Source organism: Arachis ipaensis, chromosome B07, assembly GCF_000816755.2.
Source record: "Arachis ipaensis cultivar K30076 chromosome B07, Araip1.1, whole genome shotgun sequence".
Taxonomy (NCBI): Eukaryota; Viridiplantae; Streptophyta; class Magnoliopsida; order Fabales; family Fabaceae; genus Arachis; species Arachis ipaensis.
Genome location: NC_029791.2, coordinates 63,287,567 through 63,305,037, shown reverse-complemented (window position 1 = coordinate 63,305,037; position 17,471 = coordinate 63,287,567). Strand labels below are relative to the sequence as shown.

At 36.3% G+C, this 17,471-nt stretch overlaps 1 protein-coding gene across 2 annotated transcripts; it reads right to left on the bottom strand.

Annotated features, from left to right (window-relative positions):
• Window positions 2,205-5,963, bottom strand: LOC107608960 (phosphatidylinositol/phosphatidylcholine transfer protein SFH3). 2 transcript variants are annotated; one of them, XM_021105939.1, is made up of 14 exons: window positions 5,807-5,963; window positions 5,307-5,556; window positions 5,127-5,226; window positions 4,763-5,029; window positions 4,604-4,681; window positions 4,396-4,497; window positions 4,065-4,114; window positions 3,801-3,900; window positions 3,601-3,702; window positions 3,394-3,519; window positions 3,169-3,259; window positions 2,741-3,075; window positions 2,549-2,635; window positions 2,205-2,446 (listed from the first exon to the last, which is right to left on the bottom strand). In XM_021105939.1, exons 1-14 carry the CDS (start codon window positions 5,850-5,852, stop codon window positions 2,429-2,431), a joined length of 1,752 nt encoding a protein of 583 aa, XP_020961598.1. In that variant the 5' UTR covers window positions 5,853-5,963; the 3' UTR covers window positions 2,205-2,428. The 2 variants fall into 2 exon arrangements, with proteins under 2 accessions (XP_020961598.1, XP_016166238.1); XM_016310752.2 differs by having other exon boundaries at window positions 3,394-3,504; window positions 3,610-3,702.

Here is a 17,471-nt window from a genome sequence, read left to right as displayed (position 1 = left end):
TTCGGATCCTATTTATTTCCTAAGAAAAGATTGGGATTATTGAAGTTCAATTTAATTAACAAAGATAACAATTATCAATCATGTTTGAGTTTGATAACTCCTGAGTTACTGATTTCTTAACCAAGACTAAAAGGAGAAAAGTAAATCTACTGGAATAAAAATGTTTTCAGATGGGAATAACAATAATGTAAATAAAGGAAAGTAATAATAAACTGAAATACCTCAAATAACATTAATTCAAAGAGTAATCTGTAACATAGAAGAATTCATAAATTAAATTGCAAAAGTAAATAAAAGGGAATATTGAACTTGATAAAGAGATAATCCTGAAAGCGAATAAAATCCTAATTCTAAATCCTAATCCTAAAGAGAGGAGAGAGAGGAGAGAACCTCTCTCTAAACTAAATCTAAATCATGAAAACTAACTAAAGTGGAGACTCTCCTTGAATGGATGCATTCTCCCAATTCATAACCTCTGGTCTATGCCTTCTGGACTTGGATTTGGGCCAAAAAGGGCTTCAGAATTTGCTGGGAGCGTTTTCTGCAATTTCTGGTGCGTGGCCTCTGTCACGCGTCCGCGTGGGTCACGCGGTCGCGTCATTCAGAGTTTTCCTTGTCACGCGGTCGCATCAGTCATGCGACCGCGTCATATGTGTTTCGCTCGAGGCGCGCGGTCGTGTCAGTCATGCGTTCGCGTCGCGCTCTCTTCGCTCTGGCATGCGGCCGCGTCGTCCATGCGATCGCGTGGCTGCCGGTTTCTTCACAAACTCCGTTTTATGCTTTCCTTCCATTTTTGTATGTTTCCTTTCCATCATTTGAGTCATTCCTGCCTTAGAAGATCTGAAACTACTCAACACACTAATCACGGCATCGAATGGAAATAAAGGTAATTAAAATAATTAATTTTAAAGCATAGGAATCATGTTTTTCACATACATCACATAATAAGGAAGGGAAAGTAAAACCATGCAATTAATATGAATAAGTGGGTGAAGGATTGAATAAATCACTCATACTAAGCATAAAATATATCATAAAATATGGGTTTATCAGCGTCATTTGGACCTCTGTAGCTCAAGTTATGATCGATTAAGTGCGAAGAGGTCGGCTTGACAGCTTTTGCGATTCCTTCATTTCTTCATGAGTTCTCCATTTTTACATGCTTTTCCTTCATTCCCTTGATCCAATCTTTGCCTCCTAAATATGAAATCACTTAACAAACATATCAAGGCATCTAATGGAATCAAAGGTAAATCAAGATTAAACAATTAAGGACCTAAAAAGCATGTTTTCACTCTTAAGCACAATTAAAGGAGAATTTACAAAACCATGCTATTTCATTGGGTAAATGGGAGAAAGGTTGACAAAACCCTCTAAATTCAACACAAGATAAACCCTAAATATGGGGTTTATCAGCAGCATCAAAAACTGCGTGGAGAAGGCGGGTTTGTAGAGGGAAAGATTTTTCTGTTTCCAAGTGAATGGAAAGAGATTAGGTTTTTTATGAATTGTTATTATTGTGTATTATAAATGTGATTAGGATAAATGTAGAAAGAATCTTTTTTGAATTTTAAATTTTAAATTTTAAATTTTTATTATTTATAAAATTTAAATTATAATAGAGTTGGCTTATGTTAGCTTGTAGAAAAGTTGTTTCCTTATACTTTTCCTTGTAACTAATTCACTTCATTTTGTTTTAATAAATAATAATATATACTATATCTAAATTTATTTTAAGAATATATGTTAACAATAAGGTTGGATACGTCGACACGTCGACACGTGATGATATTTAGGTGTGTCTAGGTGTGTCTGAAAAAAAAAATTATTAAGACACGATTAAACACCGTAATATCGGACGAATATCGATGAATATCATATCCAAAATGTATCCGACACACACAATAATTCAATAAAATGTCGGCACTTCATAGCTTACGGAAAGAGTTGTTTGCCTGTACTTTTCCTTATCCACTTGAATCTTACTTGAATGAATACACAATGTACATCTAAAAAAAGTTGTTTATACTAACCTATGAAGCTATGCAGTCTAGTCTTACTGTGAAATCCTGTTTTGTTACTCTATAAAAAATTTTCCGCTTATTATATATTAACTTACACGTTATTTGTTTTGATCTTTTCCCACAATAACTTGGAAAGCAAACAAAACTAATCTTTTTTCTTTTTCACCTAAAAATTGGACATTTTGTTTATATTTATATTTATATTATTATTTTTATACAACACATACACAACTGTCAAGGAATAGGCACACTTCATAATGTACAGACATTTGAGCTGGTCAGGTAATGTATAAAGCTCAAGAGAAAATATTGGTAAAGGAGTAAACTGATCAAAGAAGACATCCTATGACGTAACGAAGCCTCTAACTTTAAAGCTCTGGAGCTCTCAGAGAAAAGGCATCACCTCACTCACGGTAGCAAAACTGAAAGCAAAAAACCCAAAAGATGTGTATGTGTAAGTGAAAGCACTAAAATAGAGAGGACTTTATACGTTTATATAAATTAAAGCATATAATAAGACGTACCAACTTCTTCAACTTATTTTTCTTCTTCCTTTTCTTGTCTATTTCGGATTGGAGCTCAATTTGTTTAGCAAGGGCTTCATCAAGTGCCTAAACCCAGCAACAAAGGAAGTAAAGCACATGAAGCTATCCATCTAACTAAACATGTCATTTCAATTCAAGTAGTATAAACCATAAAGGGAAGACTATAAGCACCTTTTTGGTTGCAGCTAAATCTTGTTCCAAAGTACTAACTCTGCTTACAGCACTGTTTAGTAGTTCCTCCTTTTCAGGTGACATGATTGGCCTTATGCTGAGAGCATTCATTTTTTCTTCTAGTTCAGCCATGCGCTTCATCATGGTCATGTGATCGTTAATTGAGACTTTGGGGGCTCTCATCATAGCACCATCATAGTATACTGCGCCACCATATAGGGCTGCTTCTGTGATTTTCCTTGGCATGTTCCTCGTGAAGCGGACCATTGTTATAAAACTCATGAAAATGGCCATTAATCCACCAACTAACTGACTAGTAAGTTTAGTTTTCTCAGCTGTTTAAGAAGGAGAAAAAAAACAATGCATAATCTGTGTAGCTTGCTTGTTAATGACAAAAAATTGCTGATTATATTATCAAGAATGAATACCTGTGGAAAGTGTATATTTATTAGTGTCTACTAACTTCTTCAAAGATGGATCAAGGTCTTCATACTTATACACACTGTATTGCTTTAAGGCCTGTCATATATATAGAGTGAAATTAATTAATATGATAGAAATTTATTTTCCATTCTATCATGTATTCTACAGTGTCCTTTTACTTTCCGATAGGATCACGGAAGCAATTACTGATATAAGCATAGGAAACTTACTTCTGGAAAAGCAGTGTATTCAGATTCCACTATTTTTGAGTATGCAGCGTGTTCAGTAGGAGCTACAAGAACAGCTTCTTGGCATCCCTTTAAGATAGATTCTTTGAATCCCTTTAAGATTGTTTTGGCGAAAACACAAAGAGTTCAAAGTAATAAAAACGGTTCTCACAAATGAAATAAATACATAGAATTTTCAGAACAAATTATTTTCAGTACCTGCTCTTGTGTTACCGCATTTTCTGAAAGTGGTTTCTCATTGATCCCAGATAAGGTTCTTGTATTGTATCTGCCCTTGCCATTTTGTACCATCTAAGTCATTGAAAGGAACAGTTTTTATTGTTTTTTCCCCAGCCCCTTTTGTAATGAAATATGAGTAAAGAAATTGATCTTTTAGCAGTGAACTATACCTGCAAGATCATTGGATCATTCCATGGTCCCTTGTCAGAACGCATGCAACCACCTTTATCAGCACAAGTACAAGTGCCACCCAAGAACTCTGGAAGTTCACTGGCAAATACAACAGAAAAACAATCGTGTGTTATTCATGGAAGTGAGTTAGTACTTCTAAATTCTAAAATATGTGACAGAGATTGCCTTTAGCTTGTTTTCTGTAGAAATGAATATGGGATGAAATGATAAATGAAAAAACAAGAAAAGAAAAAAGGGTTAACCTGGCATCAATGATTTCAAGCAATTTGCTCTGGTATTTGTTACCTAGCACCTGAACAATGCATCATAAACATGTTTGAGTTTCCATGAGCTTAGCTAAAATTGTAACATCTTTACTATAAGAAGACAATGTTTAAGTCATGGTATCACTAATAGCAAAAGTATTACGTATATTCACTTATATAATTATATACATATATATAGTAGTTATACAGGTAAGTCACCGTAATATCGTTGCCATCAGCAATATCATGACTCAAGTATGGTATTCTGATAGCGAGGATGTTATAAAAATCAATTTTAGTATAAATTAAATATATTAAAAATATTTACATGGATTTTTGAGGTGGTCTTGGGGTCAAGGAATGTCTTAACGGTATTCCACAGGAGCCTAAATCCTGGTCCAGCATTGATGATGAACATACGGTTCAGGGACTATATGTGAAAAGAAACATTTAGTTAGAGGAAAATTTTAGAAGGCTATTTATTTAAGCTAAGGGAATATAAAACAAATAACATGTCTACGTAAATGAAGCAATACCTCAGGATAATTGTCACCATCAATCTTCTGAAGACGCTGAATGAGATCCCTTGCAGCTTTGTTCAGACTTTTGAGTCCCTGAGGAAGCATGCTAGTTAGCTATTGTATGAAACTTGTTCAGAAGAGCAGAACATATGTAGCAATTACTATTATACATACCACTCCTTGCACATCCAAAATTGTTGTGCTTTGGTCAATGTGCTTTTTTGCAGCAATAGAGCACGCTGGCATTTTAATTCTGAAGGTCCTCTCAAACTCTTTTACATGGTACTTAAGATAACGGTCGATAGTTGTTACTTGCAACAATTTTGTAGAATCAACTTGACCCAATCTTTCAATGTAAACAGGTCTTCCATCCTTATCAACTCCATGATGCCCTTGTGGGTAGTATTTCAGAACATCATCTATTTCTTTGAATTCAAAGTTCTTAGCAACATAAAAATGTTTTTGTTTAGAAAAGTATACACAAATAAATTACATATAGTAGAAAGATATTTTAATTTCTTTGCATATATAAGAATACCTCCATGATAGTGTCTGCTCCAAATTCCTTCCTCCATTTAAGCATATCTGCCCACATCTGTTTTGTTTTCTCCACATCAAACTTTCTTGCTCTCAAGAATCTGAATCATCATGCAAGAAAATTATAAGTAGTTCACTAAAAAAAATAAATAACTTGAAGAACAAGAAACCATGTAGCTACCTTAGCATTGTGTGATGATCATCATGCATTGAGGGCAAGAGCTCTTCCAAAACAAGTACTTGGCGAAAGGCGTCGACCGCCTTCATCTCTTCTGCATCAAGTTCATCCTCGATAGAGACCGACATCACCCTGCTGTGTCGCCGTCCCTTCTTCAAGGAATTCCTATAGTTTTTTGAGGCACTAATTGCCAACTTCTTCACGGAACCAAGCTTTTTCTTCCTTTCTTCATCAGAATACTCACTTTCTGGACCTATGAATGCAACAAGGGAAACAAAAAACAATTTGAAATTATTTTTTTATTGTGTTTCTTAATCAAAGACAGGATTCATTTATTGAAACTTGAAAGAAAGAAATTCACAAGCTAATTAAAGATCTTCATATGCCTATGATATAATATATGGATCTACAGACCAGAAATTCCATTATGTAAATAAATCTATTAATGATCAAGGCACGAACATTGTTGTTATGGAAATGCAAGAAATGTAATTTAGACTCACCATGTTTGATTGATTGATCAGAAGGGCATACTATAGTGTTGCTCATGATTTGGGTTCTATGAAAATATGATAATTGATAAGCTTAACACGGATGAGAGCCCCTAAGGCACAACAACTATCAAATGCCCCCACAATATGTGAGCCCTCGCGTGCACCTGCATAGCCATGAATCACATGTTTTCAGAAACACAACAAAGATGAGGAGGAAGAAGAAGAAGATAGAATGATAGGAGATAGATNTGAAGAGAAAAACACAAATTTAAGATCATGATCATCCGAACAAATCTGAAAGGATAGTTGGCCAAAACGGGGAGCCAGGTTGGTTGAACCACACACAAGACAATTTTAGACTTATAATTATATTTATTGATTGATATCATTTAACGTGTGTTTGACTCTTGATTTCATCTGATATACTATAAATATTGACGAAGTCATGAGTGTAATAACAAAATTAATTAGTTAGTTTGAACAAAGGCAAAACTGTTTTAGAAGGAGTTGGCGTTGGCGTTGGCATTGGCGAGCGAGATGCATGGCACTCAGTTCTTTCTTAAACAATGACCAACTCATCATATCATCATCATTAATTAATTACTATACTTTCCATTGCATTGCATTGCACATTTATGCTAAGCACGTATAGGTTTTTTTAGCCAGCTAAAATCTTAGAGTATAACTTGTCCAAATAATGTAATTTTAATTAGAAAATGCTAAAAACAAAATTTTTGTTGAAATTTTGGAGCATTTATCATTATATTAATAAATTAAGCAAATCATATTAGTCATAATTATTATTCTTCTCACTAAAAGAAGGTTCCAAATGTGTCCGAATAATTCCAAAGAGAACTGTTGAAAACACACAAAAACGTACTAACTTTTAAGAGGTGGAGTGAGATGCAATAAGGTCTGTCTTAATCGTGTGGGATCCATCATTCAGGCAATAATGCACGCAGAACACAACGCATACATCACATTTTCAATGGCTATATGGTGGAATTAGAATAAGTTCTTGAAGTGGGTGTTTCACATGATTTTAGTTTAGTGGAAAAATAAATAAAAGGCACAACAAAACAAAACACACACAAAGATGTAGAAGTATTTCTTTTTTTTGTTTTGTGGTCTTGACAAAGATGTAGAAGTTAACTTATATGAATGTCACTACCCACTTGGGCCTAAGCTGGTTAGCTTGATAACAAGCCTAACATTCAAATCAAACCCATTCCATTTCCATAACAGGTTCAAACAAAAGAATCAGGTAGGATGCTCTGCTCTTTTGGGGAAGTCATGACACGTGTACGGTGGTGCTTCACTCTTCAACTGACTACCAAGTACCAACCATGTGCTTCTTTCTTTCTTTCTTAAAATGCATTGAAGCCCATCCCTCCATCATGGGCCCATGCCTCCTTCCACGCGATCCTCATATTATTCTCGTATATTCATTCATTGTTTTCATCCATCCCAACCATTATTCTGTATATACTTTCTCCACAGAGCTATTACCGTCATCTTTTCTTTATTCTATTGTCAACTAAATAATTTGAATCCAATGCAATTCAAATTAAAAATAAAATCTACTTACAAGGTAGTTAAACTCCTACTACTTTCAAACAAAATTTTTTTTTTTGGTTAATCACGATATTTTTTAGGTTAAGCACTAATTTATTGTAAATCTGAACTCTATTCAAAATCTGCTGCTGACTAATGAGTTGCAGCATGCACAAGACAGAATTCTAACCTCCAATACTTGCTTAAACGAACGAATAAGTTGACCAATCAACCAATCCAAATTGATTTCAAACAAAATCTATTAATTAGTTAATTTTAATTATTCAACGATTTGAAATTTTGTATTGGACCGTACTAAATGATTAATTAGTGATGCATGAGATGGTGGGTTGCAGAGGATCCAGAACCATAAACACACTAACACAGATACTATCATGGACCCACTCTCTTTAACGACTTGATTTGGGCCCCACCAGGACAAAAACATAACATAGGAAGAAAATCGATCTATGATCAACTCAAATACTCAATTCAAATGCAGCCGAGGCCTTGGATCAAGAATCCTCAGTGAGGAATAGAACCATGTTAGTAGTAGTAGCGTGTGTGTGAGTGGGATTGGAATAAGGGTTCTTCTCAATCTTAATTTTGTTTTGAAACACTTGCAATCAAGCAACCCGATCAGGGCAATCAACCGGGCTTTTTTATTAAAATAAATAAAAAAATCATTAATTCCACAATTATGCATGCATGAAAATAATTTTAAGAATACGCAGTCTCATATCATGCAAATTATCCATGAAATGAATTTGTCTAACAATTCCGAAGAGCCGCCCACAAAATAGAGAGATTGACTGACAAATCTGCGTGAAAGTCCAACTCAACTATGGCATCCACGAGATGGGACATGTCAGTGGCAGCAGCAACAAAATGGGCATTGCAGCTGAGGCGACCACAAATTGAGCCAAGGCGTGGCTAACACACGCAAAATGGATCATTTCCATAGCGGCGCCCACGAAATGGCCACAACAATGGCGGCAGCAACGAAATGGTATGGGTCTTTGTTGAAGGCTGCAAGTTTTCAGAGCGTCAGTCCCTGTACATGCATGCGTTGGGTGCATGGGGTGGTAAGGTTAGGGTTGATGAATTGGTGTGTATATAAAGGGCAGACGCGGGTAGGAGACCAAGTGCTTCATGCATTGAAAAATAGTGGAAGAGAGGGTTAAGAATTGTAAACCTTGGAAAAGAGGGGAAAAAAAGAAGTGAATTTTGACTAATATTTTTGTATTGTGGTTTAAATATAAAAGTGTAACATGGGCGATGGTAGTGGTATGAACGTGGAAGAAAATCTTAATCGGTTAGACAAAATGCATATTGCCACGCATTTGATTCATAAGGTTAGTGTCATGTGTGGTTAATTTTGTTATTAGTCTCTATCATTATTTAATATTTGTTAGTGTAAACTTAAGTGTGGTATTTCGGTTTCGATGTTGCAGTCCGCACGTGTTCTGACACCGCATGGCACACTTGTTGATGTTTTCACGTCGGAGCCGGTGGATCCAAGCATGGATCTCAGGCGGCAAAGACTTGAACCATATTTACGACGAGCAGTATTTTATTATTCGTCATTAATAAGGCGTTTTTGTTGGGAATAAGACACCATTCCCCCTTGAGAAAACACCTTTGACAGAGAAATAAAATAGACACAATCACAACACAAGAAGCACTAGGAAGGGTCCCCAGGAAAGAGAGGTGGGTCACAATGGACACACTTAAATACCAAGTCTTTCCTTAGCCAGAACCTTTCCAAACTGCACTCTCACAGTGTCACACTGCCTTCCAACAACAACAACAGCAACCAAAGATCAACCTCAAGCCACAGGACAAAATTTAATCCCATCGAACCGAAGCTCTGATACCACTTGTTGGGAATAAGACACCATTCCCCCTTGAGAAAACACCTTTGACAGAGAAATAAAATAGACACAATCACAGCACAAGAATTTAACGTGGAAACTCCGATTACCGGAGAAAAAACCACGGCCGTTGTCAAATGACAACCAGAGAATATCACTATGTGAAAATTGTTACAACACATAGACTTCTTTCTCTCTAACACCGGCACCCCAGTACACCCACACTCTCTCAAAGCAAATATCTAACTACACCTCACAACACTCTCTAATCAAAGAGTACAGAGGAAAAGAAAAATCATATACAAGCTTAAAGTGTTTTTGACTGGTGCAAAAACAAATGGAGGACTTAGCCTCATATTTATAGCCTAGGCCACCCACTCCATTTGCTATCCTAAACAATGTGGGACTAATTCAACTAAATCCTAACAGTTTTGAGTATGACAATCCGCTGATAAGTGCATTTGTTAAACGATGGCGACCCGAGACGCACACATTTCATCTCTCGTGGGGTGAGTGTACCATAACACTAGAGGATGTGGCTATGCAGTTAGGGTTACCCATTGATGGCGAGCCTATTAGTGGTACTCTAAGGTCATAGAGCAAGTTTTACCAGAGAGATATATGGCAATGGTGCGAAGAGCTACTTAGGGATGTTCCACCCGGACATGTAGGGACAACGAAGTACAACATAAGGCTGAAGTGAATCAGAAGTCGTCTTCAACAGATGCCGCTTGATGCAGCAGATCATGTCATGATCCAGTATGTCCATTGCTATATTTTGTATTTGTTGGCCGGCGTGTTAGTACCGGACAAGGCCAACAACACAGTCCACGTTCATATGTAGCACGTGGCCAGCAAAGGTAGGTAGCGAACGTGGACTGTGTTGTTGGCCTTGTCCGGTAGTAGCACGCCGCCCAACAAATACAAAATGTAGCAACGAGCATACTGGATCATGACATCATCTGCTGCATCAAGCAGCATCTGTTGAAGACAACTTCTGATTCACTTCAGCCTTATGTTGTACTTCGTTGTCCCTACATGTCCGGGTGGAACAACACCAAGTAGCTCTTTGCACCATTGCCATATATCTCTCTGGTGAAACTTGCTCCATGACCTTAGAGTACCACTAACAGGCTCGCCATCAATGGATAACCCTCACTGCATAGCCACATCCTCTAGTGTTATGGTACACTCACCTTACGGGAGATGAAATGTGTACGTCTCGGGTCGCCATCGTTCAACAAATGCACTTACTCAGCGGATTGTCATACTCAAAATGCCTTATTAATGACGCATAATAGAATCCTGCTTGTCGTAAATATGGTTCAAGTCTCCGCCGCCTGAGATCCATGCTTGGATCCACCGCTCCGACATGAAAACATCAATAAGTGTGCCATGCGGCGTCAGAACACGTGCGGGCTGCAACATCGAAATCGGAATACCACACTTAAGTTTACACTAGCAAATATTAAATAATGATAGAGACTAATGACAAAATTAACCACACGACACTAACTTTATGAATCAAATGCGCGATAATATGCCCTTCGTCTAACCGATTAAGATTTTCTTCCACGTTCATACCAATACCATCGCCCATGTTACATTTTTATATTCAAACCATAACACAAAAATAGGGGACGCTTCAATAAAGACGTCTAAAACGTCTTTTTGTAAAGATGTTTTTCAATAATTAAAATTTAACACATATAATCGATTAAATCTGTTACTTTTTGTCAAAATAAGACAGATAAATTAATTTGACCAAAAAATGGTTAATCAAATTTTGATTCAGTCTAAATTAATATTATTTTTCATAAAAAATGATTACAATACTCCTATTATAGAAAATGACTAAAATACTCTTATTATATATATTAGCTTTTAAAATTTTAAATTCTATCCTTTTTTTTTTTTTTTAAAAAATATCTTAAAAAAAAAGACGTTTTTAACATCTTTATCTAAGTGGCCTCTTACAAAAATATTAGCCAAAATTCACTTTTTTTTTTCCTCTTTTCCACGATTTACAATTCTTAAGCCTCTCTTCCACTATTTTTCAATGCATGAAGCACTTGGTCCCCTACCCTGTCTGCCCTTTACATACACACACCAATTCATCAACCCCAACCTTGCCACTCCATGCACCAAATGCATGCATGTACGGAACTGACGCACTGGAAACTTGCAGCCTTCAACAAAAATCCATACCATCTCGTTGCTGCCGCAATTGTTGTGGCAATTTCGTGAGCGCCGCAATAGAGATGATCCATCTTGCGTGTGTCAGTCACGCCTTGCCTCAATTCGTAGTCGCCTCAGCTGCAATACCCATTTTGCTGCCGCCGCCACTGTCATGTCCCATCTCATAGATGCCATAGTTGAGTTGGACTTCCACGCAGATTTGTCAGTCAATCTCTCCATTTCATGGGCGGCTCTTCGGAATTGGTAAGCAAACCCATTTCGTGGATGATTTACATGACATGGGCTGCGTATTCTTCAAATTATTTTCATGCATGCGTAATTGAGGAATTAATGATTTTTCTTTATTTATTTTAATAAAAAAACCTTCTAAAAAAATCGTTCTATTTAGTCTCGTATTTTGTAGAGATAAATGGTATGTGGATACAGCAGAAAATTTACCTTTTTTTCTTTTATTCAAACTAAATAAAAAAGAGAACTCAAAAAAATTAAAAATAGCAGTATGACCTCTAGCAATGCTGATGACTGCTCACGTAATTGGAAATAGAGTGCATAATAATCTCTTCTATTAAATTATCACTACAAGAAAACAGCTCTGTTGCCACGCTTTTAAAGCGTGGCGAAAAGTTGAAAAAAGCGTGGCGATAGCTTTTTGCCACGCTTTTTGAGCTACCGCCACGCTTTTGAAAGGGTGGCGTATGTAAGCGTGGCGGTTGCTCTATTGCCACGCTTTTGGTGACCTATCGCCACGCTTTTTCTTTTGCCACGCTTTTTACAAATAGCCACCCTTTAAAGCGTGGCCGTATGTAGGAGATATGGCCACGCTTTTGAAGCGTGGCGATAGAGAGATATGGCCACGCTTTTGAAGCGTGGCGATAGAGAGATATGGCCACGCTTTTGAAGCGTGGCGACAGAGAGATATGGCCACGCTTTTATAGCGTAGCGATAGCGAGATATGGCCACGCTTTAAAAGCGTGGCCATAACCAGAGATACGGCCACGCTTTAAAAGCGTGGCAATAGCCTTATAAAATTTTTTAAAAAAAAAATCCTTTTTCTAATTTTTACCTTCATCAATACAAAATATAAATTTTTCAGTTCTTTTTTATTATCAAACTTATAAATATAATATGCAATTTTTATTACAAAACAAATCAAATAATAATTAGTGACATATATAATTTTTGCTATAATTGTTTTATACATTAAAAAACTAATACTCCAATACAAAATAAATCTCGAGTTTAAATTCTAAAACTAAAAACGGAAGAAAAATACAGAAACAATACAACTTAAATCCTAAGTCCTTTGCTATTCTTCTTTCCTCTAGCCCTCTTAAACTTTCTTCCCTTAGATCATACATAATTGTTTCGGAAACATTTGTGAACTTTTTTACCTGCAAAAGATGGCAAAACCAAATACAAAATTGATAAATTATTTTGAAGCTTCACTTTCCATTCTAGGCAACACTAGCTTTATTTTCTTTTAGCTTATTACTCAAAGCCGCAAACCAAAACATGTGTTATCTTGTAAAAAAACTTTAAAAGAAGATTAAAGAATAAAAGAAAAGGAAACAAGCATTATTACCAGAAGTCCTCCTCCAACAAGGAAAGCCAATTTGATTTCCTTTGATCGAAAAACATGCCAGAATTTGACATTATTCCTTTTCAGTCGGTCTTGCTCTGATTGAGCTGTGAGGAAATCAACTTCATCCTCTAAGCAAGCAAGATCATATATAGATCTTAGAATATATCCAGTTGACCACCACCTACACTGACCCCGCGACCCATATCCAGTTGATTTAGAATTTTGTGCGACTAAACCTGCATTGCACATTTACTTGGTTGAGAAATCTAGTGTCCAACATTTACAAATCATGAAAGGAATCAGCATATGAAACAGAAAGCTTGAGAAATCAAACAGAAAATCAAGTATATATATATATAACTGCTTGGGGTTTGGACTGTACAGGAAGCTTGAGTCAACTATTCATGTACTATTAATACAGTAAAATAAAAATGTTCACTCAAATAGAAAATGAAGAGCACAGAAAATGAAACACTAATAAAAGAACAAGGATTCGATCTCACCTTAGATTTGATGACATAACGTCATTGAAAGCATGCACCCTCCTAGCTTCCGAATAAACATGAGCAGCTCTATAAGAATAAATGCATCAATGCAAAAGCAAAGAAATATTTAGATATCATATGATTAGAGAAAGTCACGTGAACTCTAAATCAAGAATATAATGCAAAAACTATCTGATCCGTAATTTTCAATTATTAAAGAAACCCTGAACCAAAAAACATGACTAATGTCGTACAAAACTATAGATTTCAAACCAAATCATTAACAAGAAAAGTTATGTTCATAACTGCAACATGGTAATACAAATGGGAGAAGTGTCTCCACTACAGGGGTGCAAATGCAATCTAGATAGTCAGAAATTACCCTATAGTATTACAGTAGTCACTAATCAAGAGAGAGCAAAACTATATCAAGTTTTAATTTTACCTCAAATATTTTTAAAGGATTTCAATTTATCTCTCTTCTAAAATTATGAATGATTGAATGTAAATAGAAGTGTAACAAAAATTACAATTTATAAAATCAAAAAACAAATAAAGAATCAAATTTAAGTTACTATATGGCAATACCAATAAGTGCAGCATAAACATCAAATAGTGGCAAAGGCAGAAACACAATGACTCCTCCTGCAAGTTCATCCATGACTCCTCCTGCAATCTCCAAATCTCCAAAACTGGACTTATAGGGCTTGCAAGTTCATCCATGACTCCTCCTGCAATCTCCAAATCTCCAAAACTGGACTTATAGGGCTTGCAAGTTCATCCATGACTCCTCCTGCAATCTCCAAAACCATGACAAGGAGGAAGTCTCGGTAAAAACAAGAAAAGATCTGAGGCCAAAAGAGAAGAGAAGGAAAAGAACTTATTAGAATTTTGCCTTCCAGCTGAAAAGAACTTATTCATTTTGGGTCATTTAACACCAGAAGAAAGAAACTTTCATTTCAGTAATAAATAAAGAAAAAGCATGGAACAAAATCTTCATTTTTAATAACCTCGAGTCCTAATCCCCCAAAAAAATAAAGAAATTAAATGGTTTTACAGAACTCCATTTTAATAAGCATATAACAAAGCAAGCTTAAGGATGTTGACCCATTTAATAATTAATCATGAGTTGATAAAAATGAAACGTTTTTCTGTGATATGATATATGAATTGTCATCTCAAATCTCTCTTTAGTATACATTCAACCACAAAATTTACCAGATCAAGCAAATTTAAAATGACAGTATCTATAGCTAACTCGAACTTAACTATCTCTTAAGATATTCAAAACCATTTGAAAAGTATTCATATCTGCTAAATAAAAAAAACTACATCAATCTATCTCCTCTTATTCAACAAGAAAGGAAGGAAGGTTGACGAAAAGATAAAAAGAAAGGGTTCCAAATCTCTTAACAATCTAGTGATGGAATTGTGAAAAGACTAATTGATTGCACACTATAAAAGCTTGTAAGAAGAGATCTCATAAGACTAACCATATGGTGTATTGGAACAGTCGTAAGGTTCCAAATCTTCCATTGATGTGGCAAACTGCTGTAACAAGAAAAGTGCTGCTCCAACACTGACAACTGCAACACCAATTCACAAAGCATCAATTAATTTCAGAGTAAACTAAATATTGAAAGCAATCTTATATTTTGAAAAGGGAGCACCAAACTTGTGCTTAGTTACACTAGATTTTTATTTCTCCTGGTTAATGGAATTTGGGATTAATCATAAATTATTGAATACCTTTCCGATACCGGCTACTAAAAAGATCAAACCATTTTGCTTCAGGTTCAGAAGAACCTTGACTTGCTGCTGTTAAGTCATGCATAACCAAAATTCCAAACATTGTCTGCCAACAAAATTTCAAGGTTAACAATCATATATATGTTACTATCTCTATTTGATATTTGTATTCAGAAGAAAAATAAATAGATCAATACCATATAGGATTTCCTGCAAGAGGCAAACCTAGTGAAAGAAGGGGCTTCCAAACACAACCAGATTCAAGACACGTTCACGAAAAGAGAACTAAACAGAAGAATTCCGACCAACAACACAAAAGCGATATAAATTCTCGGAAGAAGTTGATTAGATCCAAGCGCACCTCAAATTTCAGTTGGAGAAATCTGTTCATTGTAAGGAATCCTAAGGTTTACTATTCTGCAATTTACCAGCCTCAACTGAAAATTAACTGAAAAATAAAACTTAAAAGAAAGAAAGAAAGAAAGAAAGAAAGAAAGAGGCACCATACTCTGGTCTGCGCTGCGCGGAGCATATACCTTGTGTTCGTCGCGCATTGAGCATGTTCGGCGGAAGGTACCTCTCCAGCGCGGTGAAAACCGTTGGGCAGTACATCAATTGCAAGTCTTCGTACTCATCCGCTTTGTGCTCCTTGTTCGGATTCAGCCTCAGCCTTGCTCGAAGAAACCAACGCCCTCGCAGCTGGATTCTCCTCCTTCGCCGCCGAATTGAGCACGATGAGAGTGAAGCAGAAGTCATTCTCAAACAGGAACTACAGCTTCCTCAGATCAACAAGCACACACAAATCATCTTTCAAATAACAATCGAAAACGAAGGAAAGTAAAGAAAAACCTAATTATCAAAAGCTAGTAAACGAAACGGCGATCAAAGAGGGAATTGAAGTGAGGAAGAGTTTATGAAAGAGAGAGAGAGAGTACGGACATCTTTGAACTGAAGGAGGCCATAAGGTCGCCGAGGTAGGAGACAGTGCGATGAGCCGATTCGATGAGCGGAAGACGAAGATGAAGATTAACAAGATGAAGAAGGGTGAAGGGCTAAGGGCGAGTGACGAAGATTAACAGTGCGATAAGCGGATTCGATGAGCGGTTTCGAGTGACGAAGGCTAAGGGCGAAGGGTGAAGGGTTCAGGGCGAAGTGCGGGGGTAATGGGAGGCGCTCTTCCAGGGTTAGGGTTTCGAGTGATTAGGGTTAGTGTATTTGGGTTGGGGACCGGGTTGGGGACCGGGTTGGGAGCTGGGTCAGGGGCCGGGTTAGGGTCAATGGGTTGGAGCCCCTCTCGCCACGCTTTTAAAACGTCACTGTTTTGCTCTACGGCCACGCTTTTGAAGCGTGGCAGAAAAGAAACTTTTGGCCACGCTTTTAAAGCGTGCCAAAAGAGTACTAGGATATGGCCACGCTTTGTAAGCGTGGCCGTAATGAAACCCTGTCGCCACGCTTTCAAAACGTCCTTGTTTCTCTCTATGGCCACGCTTTTGAAGCGTGGCAAAAAAAAGCGTGGCCGTTTCTCTAACCAATTGCCACCCATACAAAAGCGTGGCCGTTGATACTTTTCGCCACGCTTTTGAAGCGTGGCAATAAAAAAAGTGGCCAAATCTATAATCTATCGCCACCCTCATAAAAGCGTGGCCATTGACCACTTTTGGCCACGCTTTTGAAGCGTGGCAAGAAAAAAGCGTGGCCATAGGCCTTTTTTCTTGTAGTGTATTTAATAAGACATAAAATGAAAAAAAATTCTATCTTTAAATTTCTAATTCAAATCTGAATCCCCCACAAAATCAACCGCTCAATAAATTCGGAAATGCTAGAAAAATAAAACAAACCGCCAGAATTTATTTTATTTAATATTTATTAATTGTCGTAACAATTAATAAATACTAAATAAAGTAAATTATGATTATTTTTAATTAATTTTCTTTAGTTATTAGACATTTTTGTAATAAATTATCTGGTTGGATGGAAATGATTATGTTTGTATTAAGGATTAAGATACATGCATAATCGTTCAGTTAAATAATTAATTCTTAACTTAAATAACTAATTTAAATTGGTTAAGTGATTAGTTTACTCGTTCGATTAAATAAGTGCGAAGAGTTTGAATTTCACTTTGGACATGTAGCAACCCTATATAAATATATTATATACTTATATAAAAAATATATTTTAAGTAGATGTTGAACCAAAAACCTCTCATTAAATGTAAAAAATTTTTAACG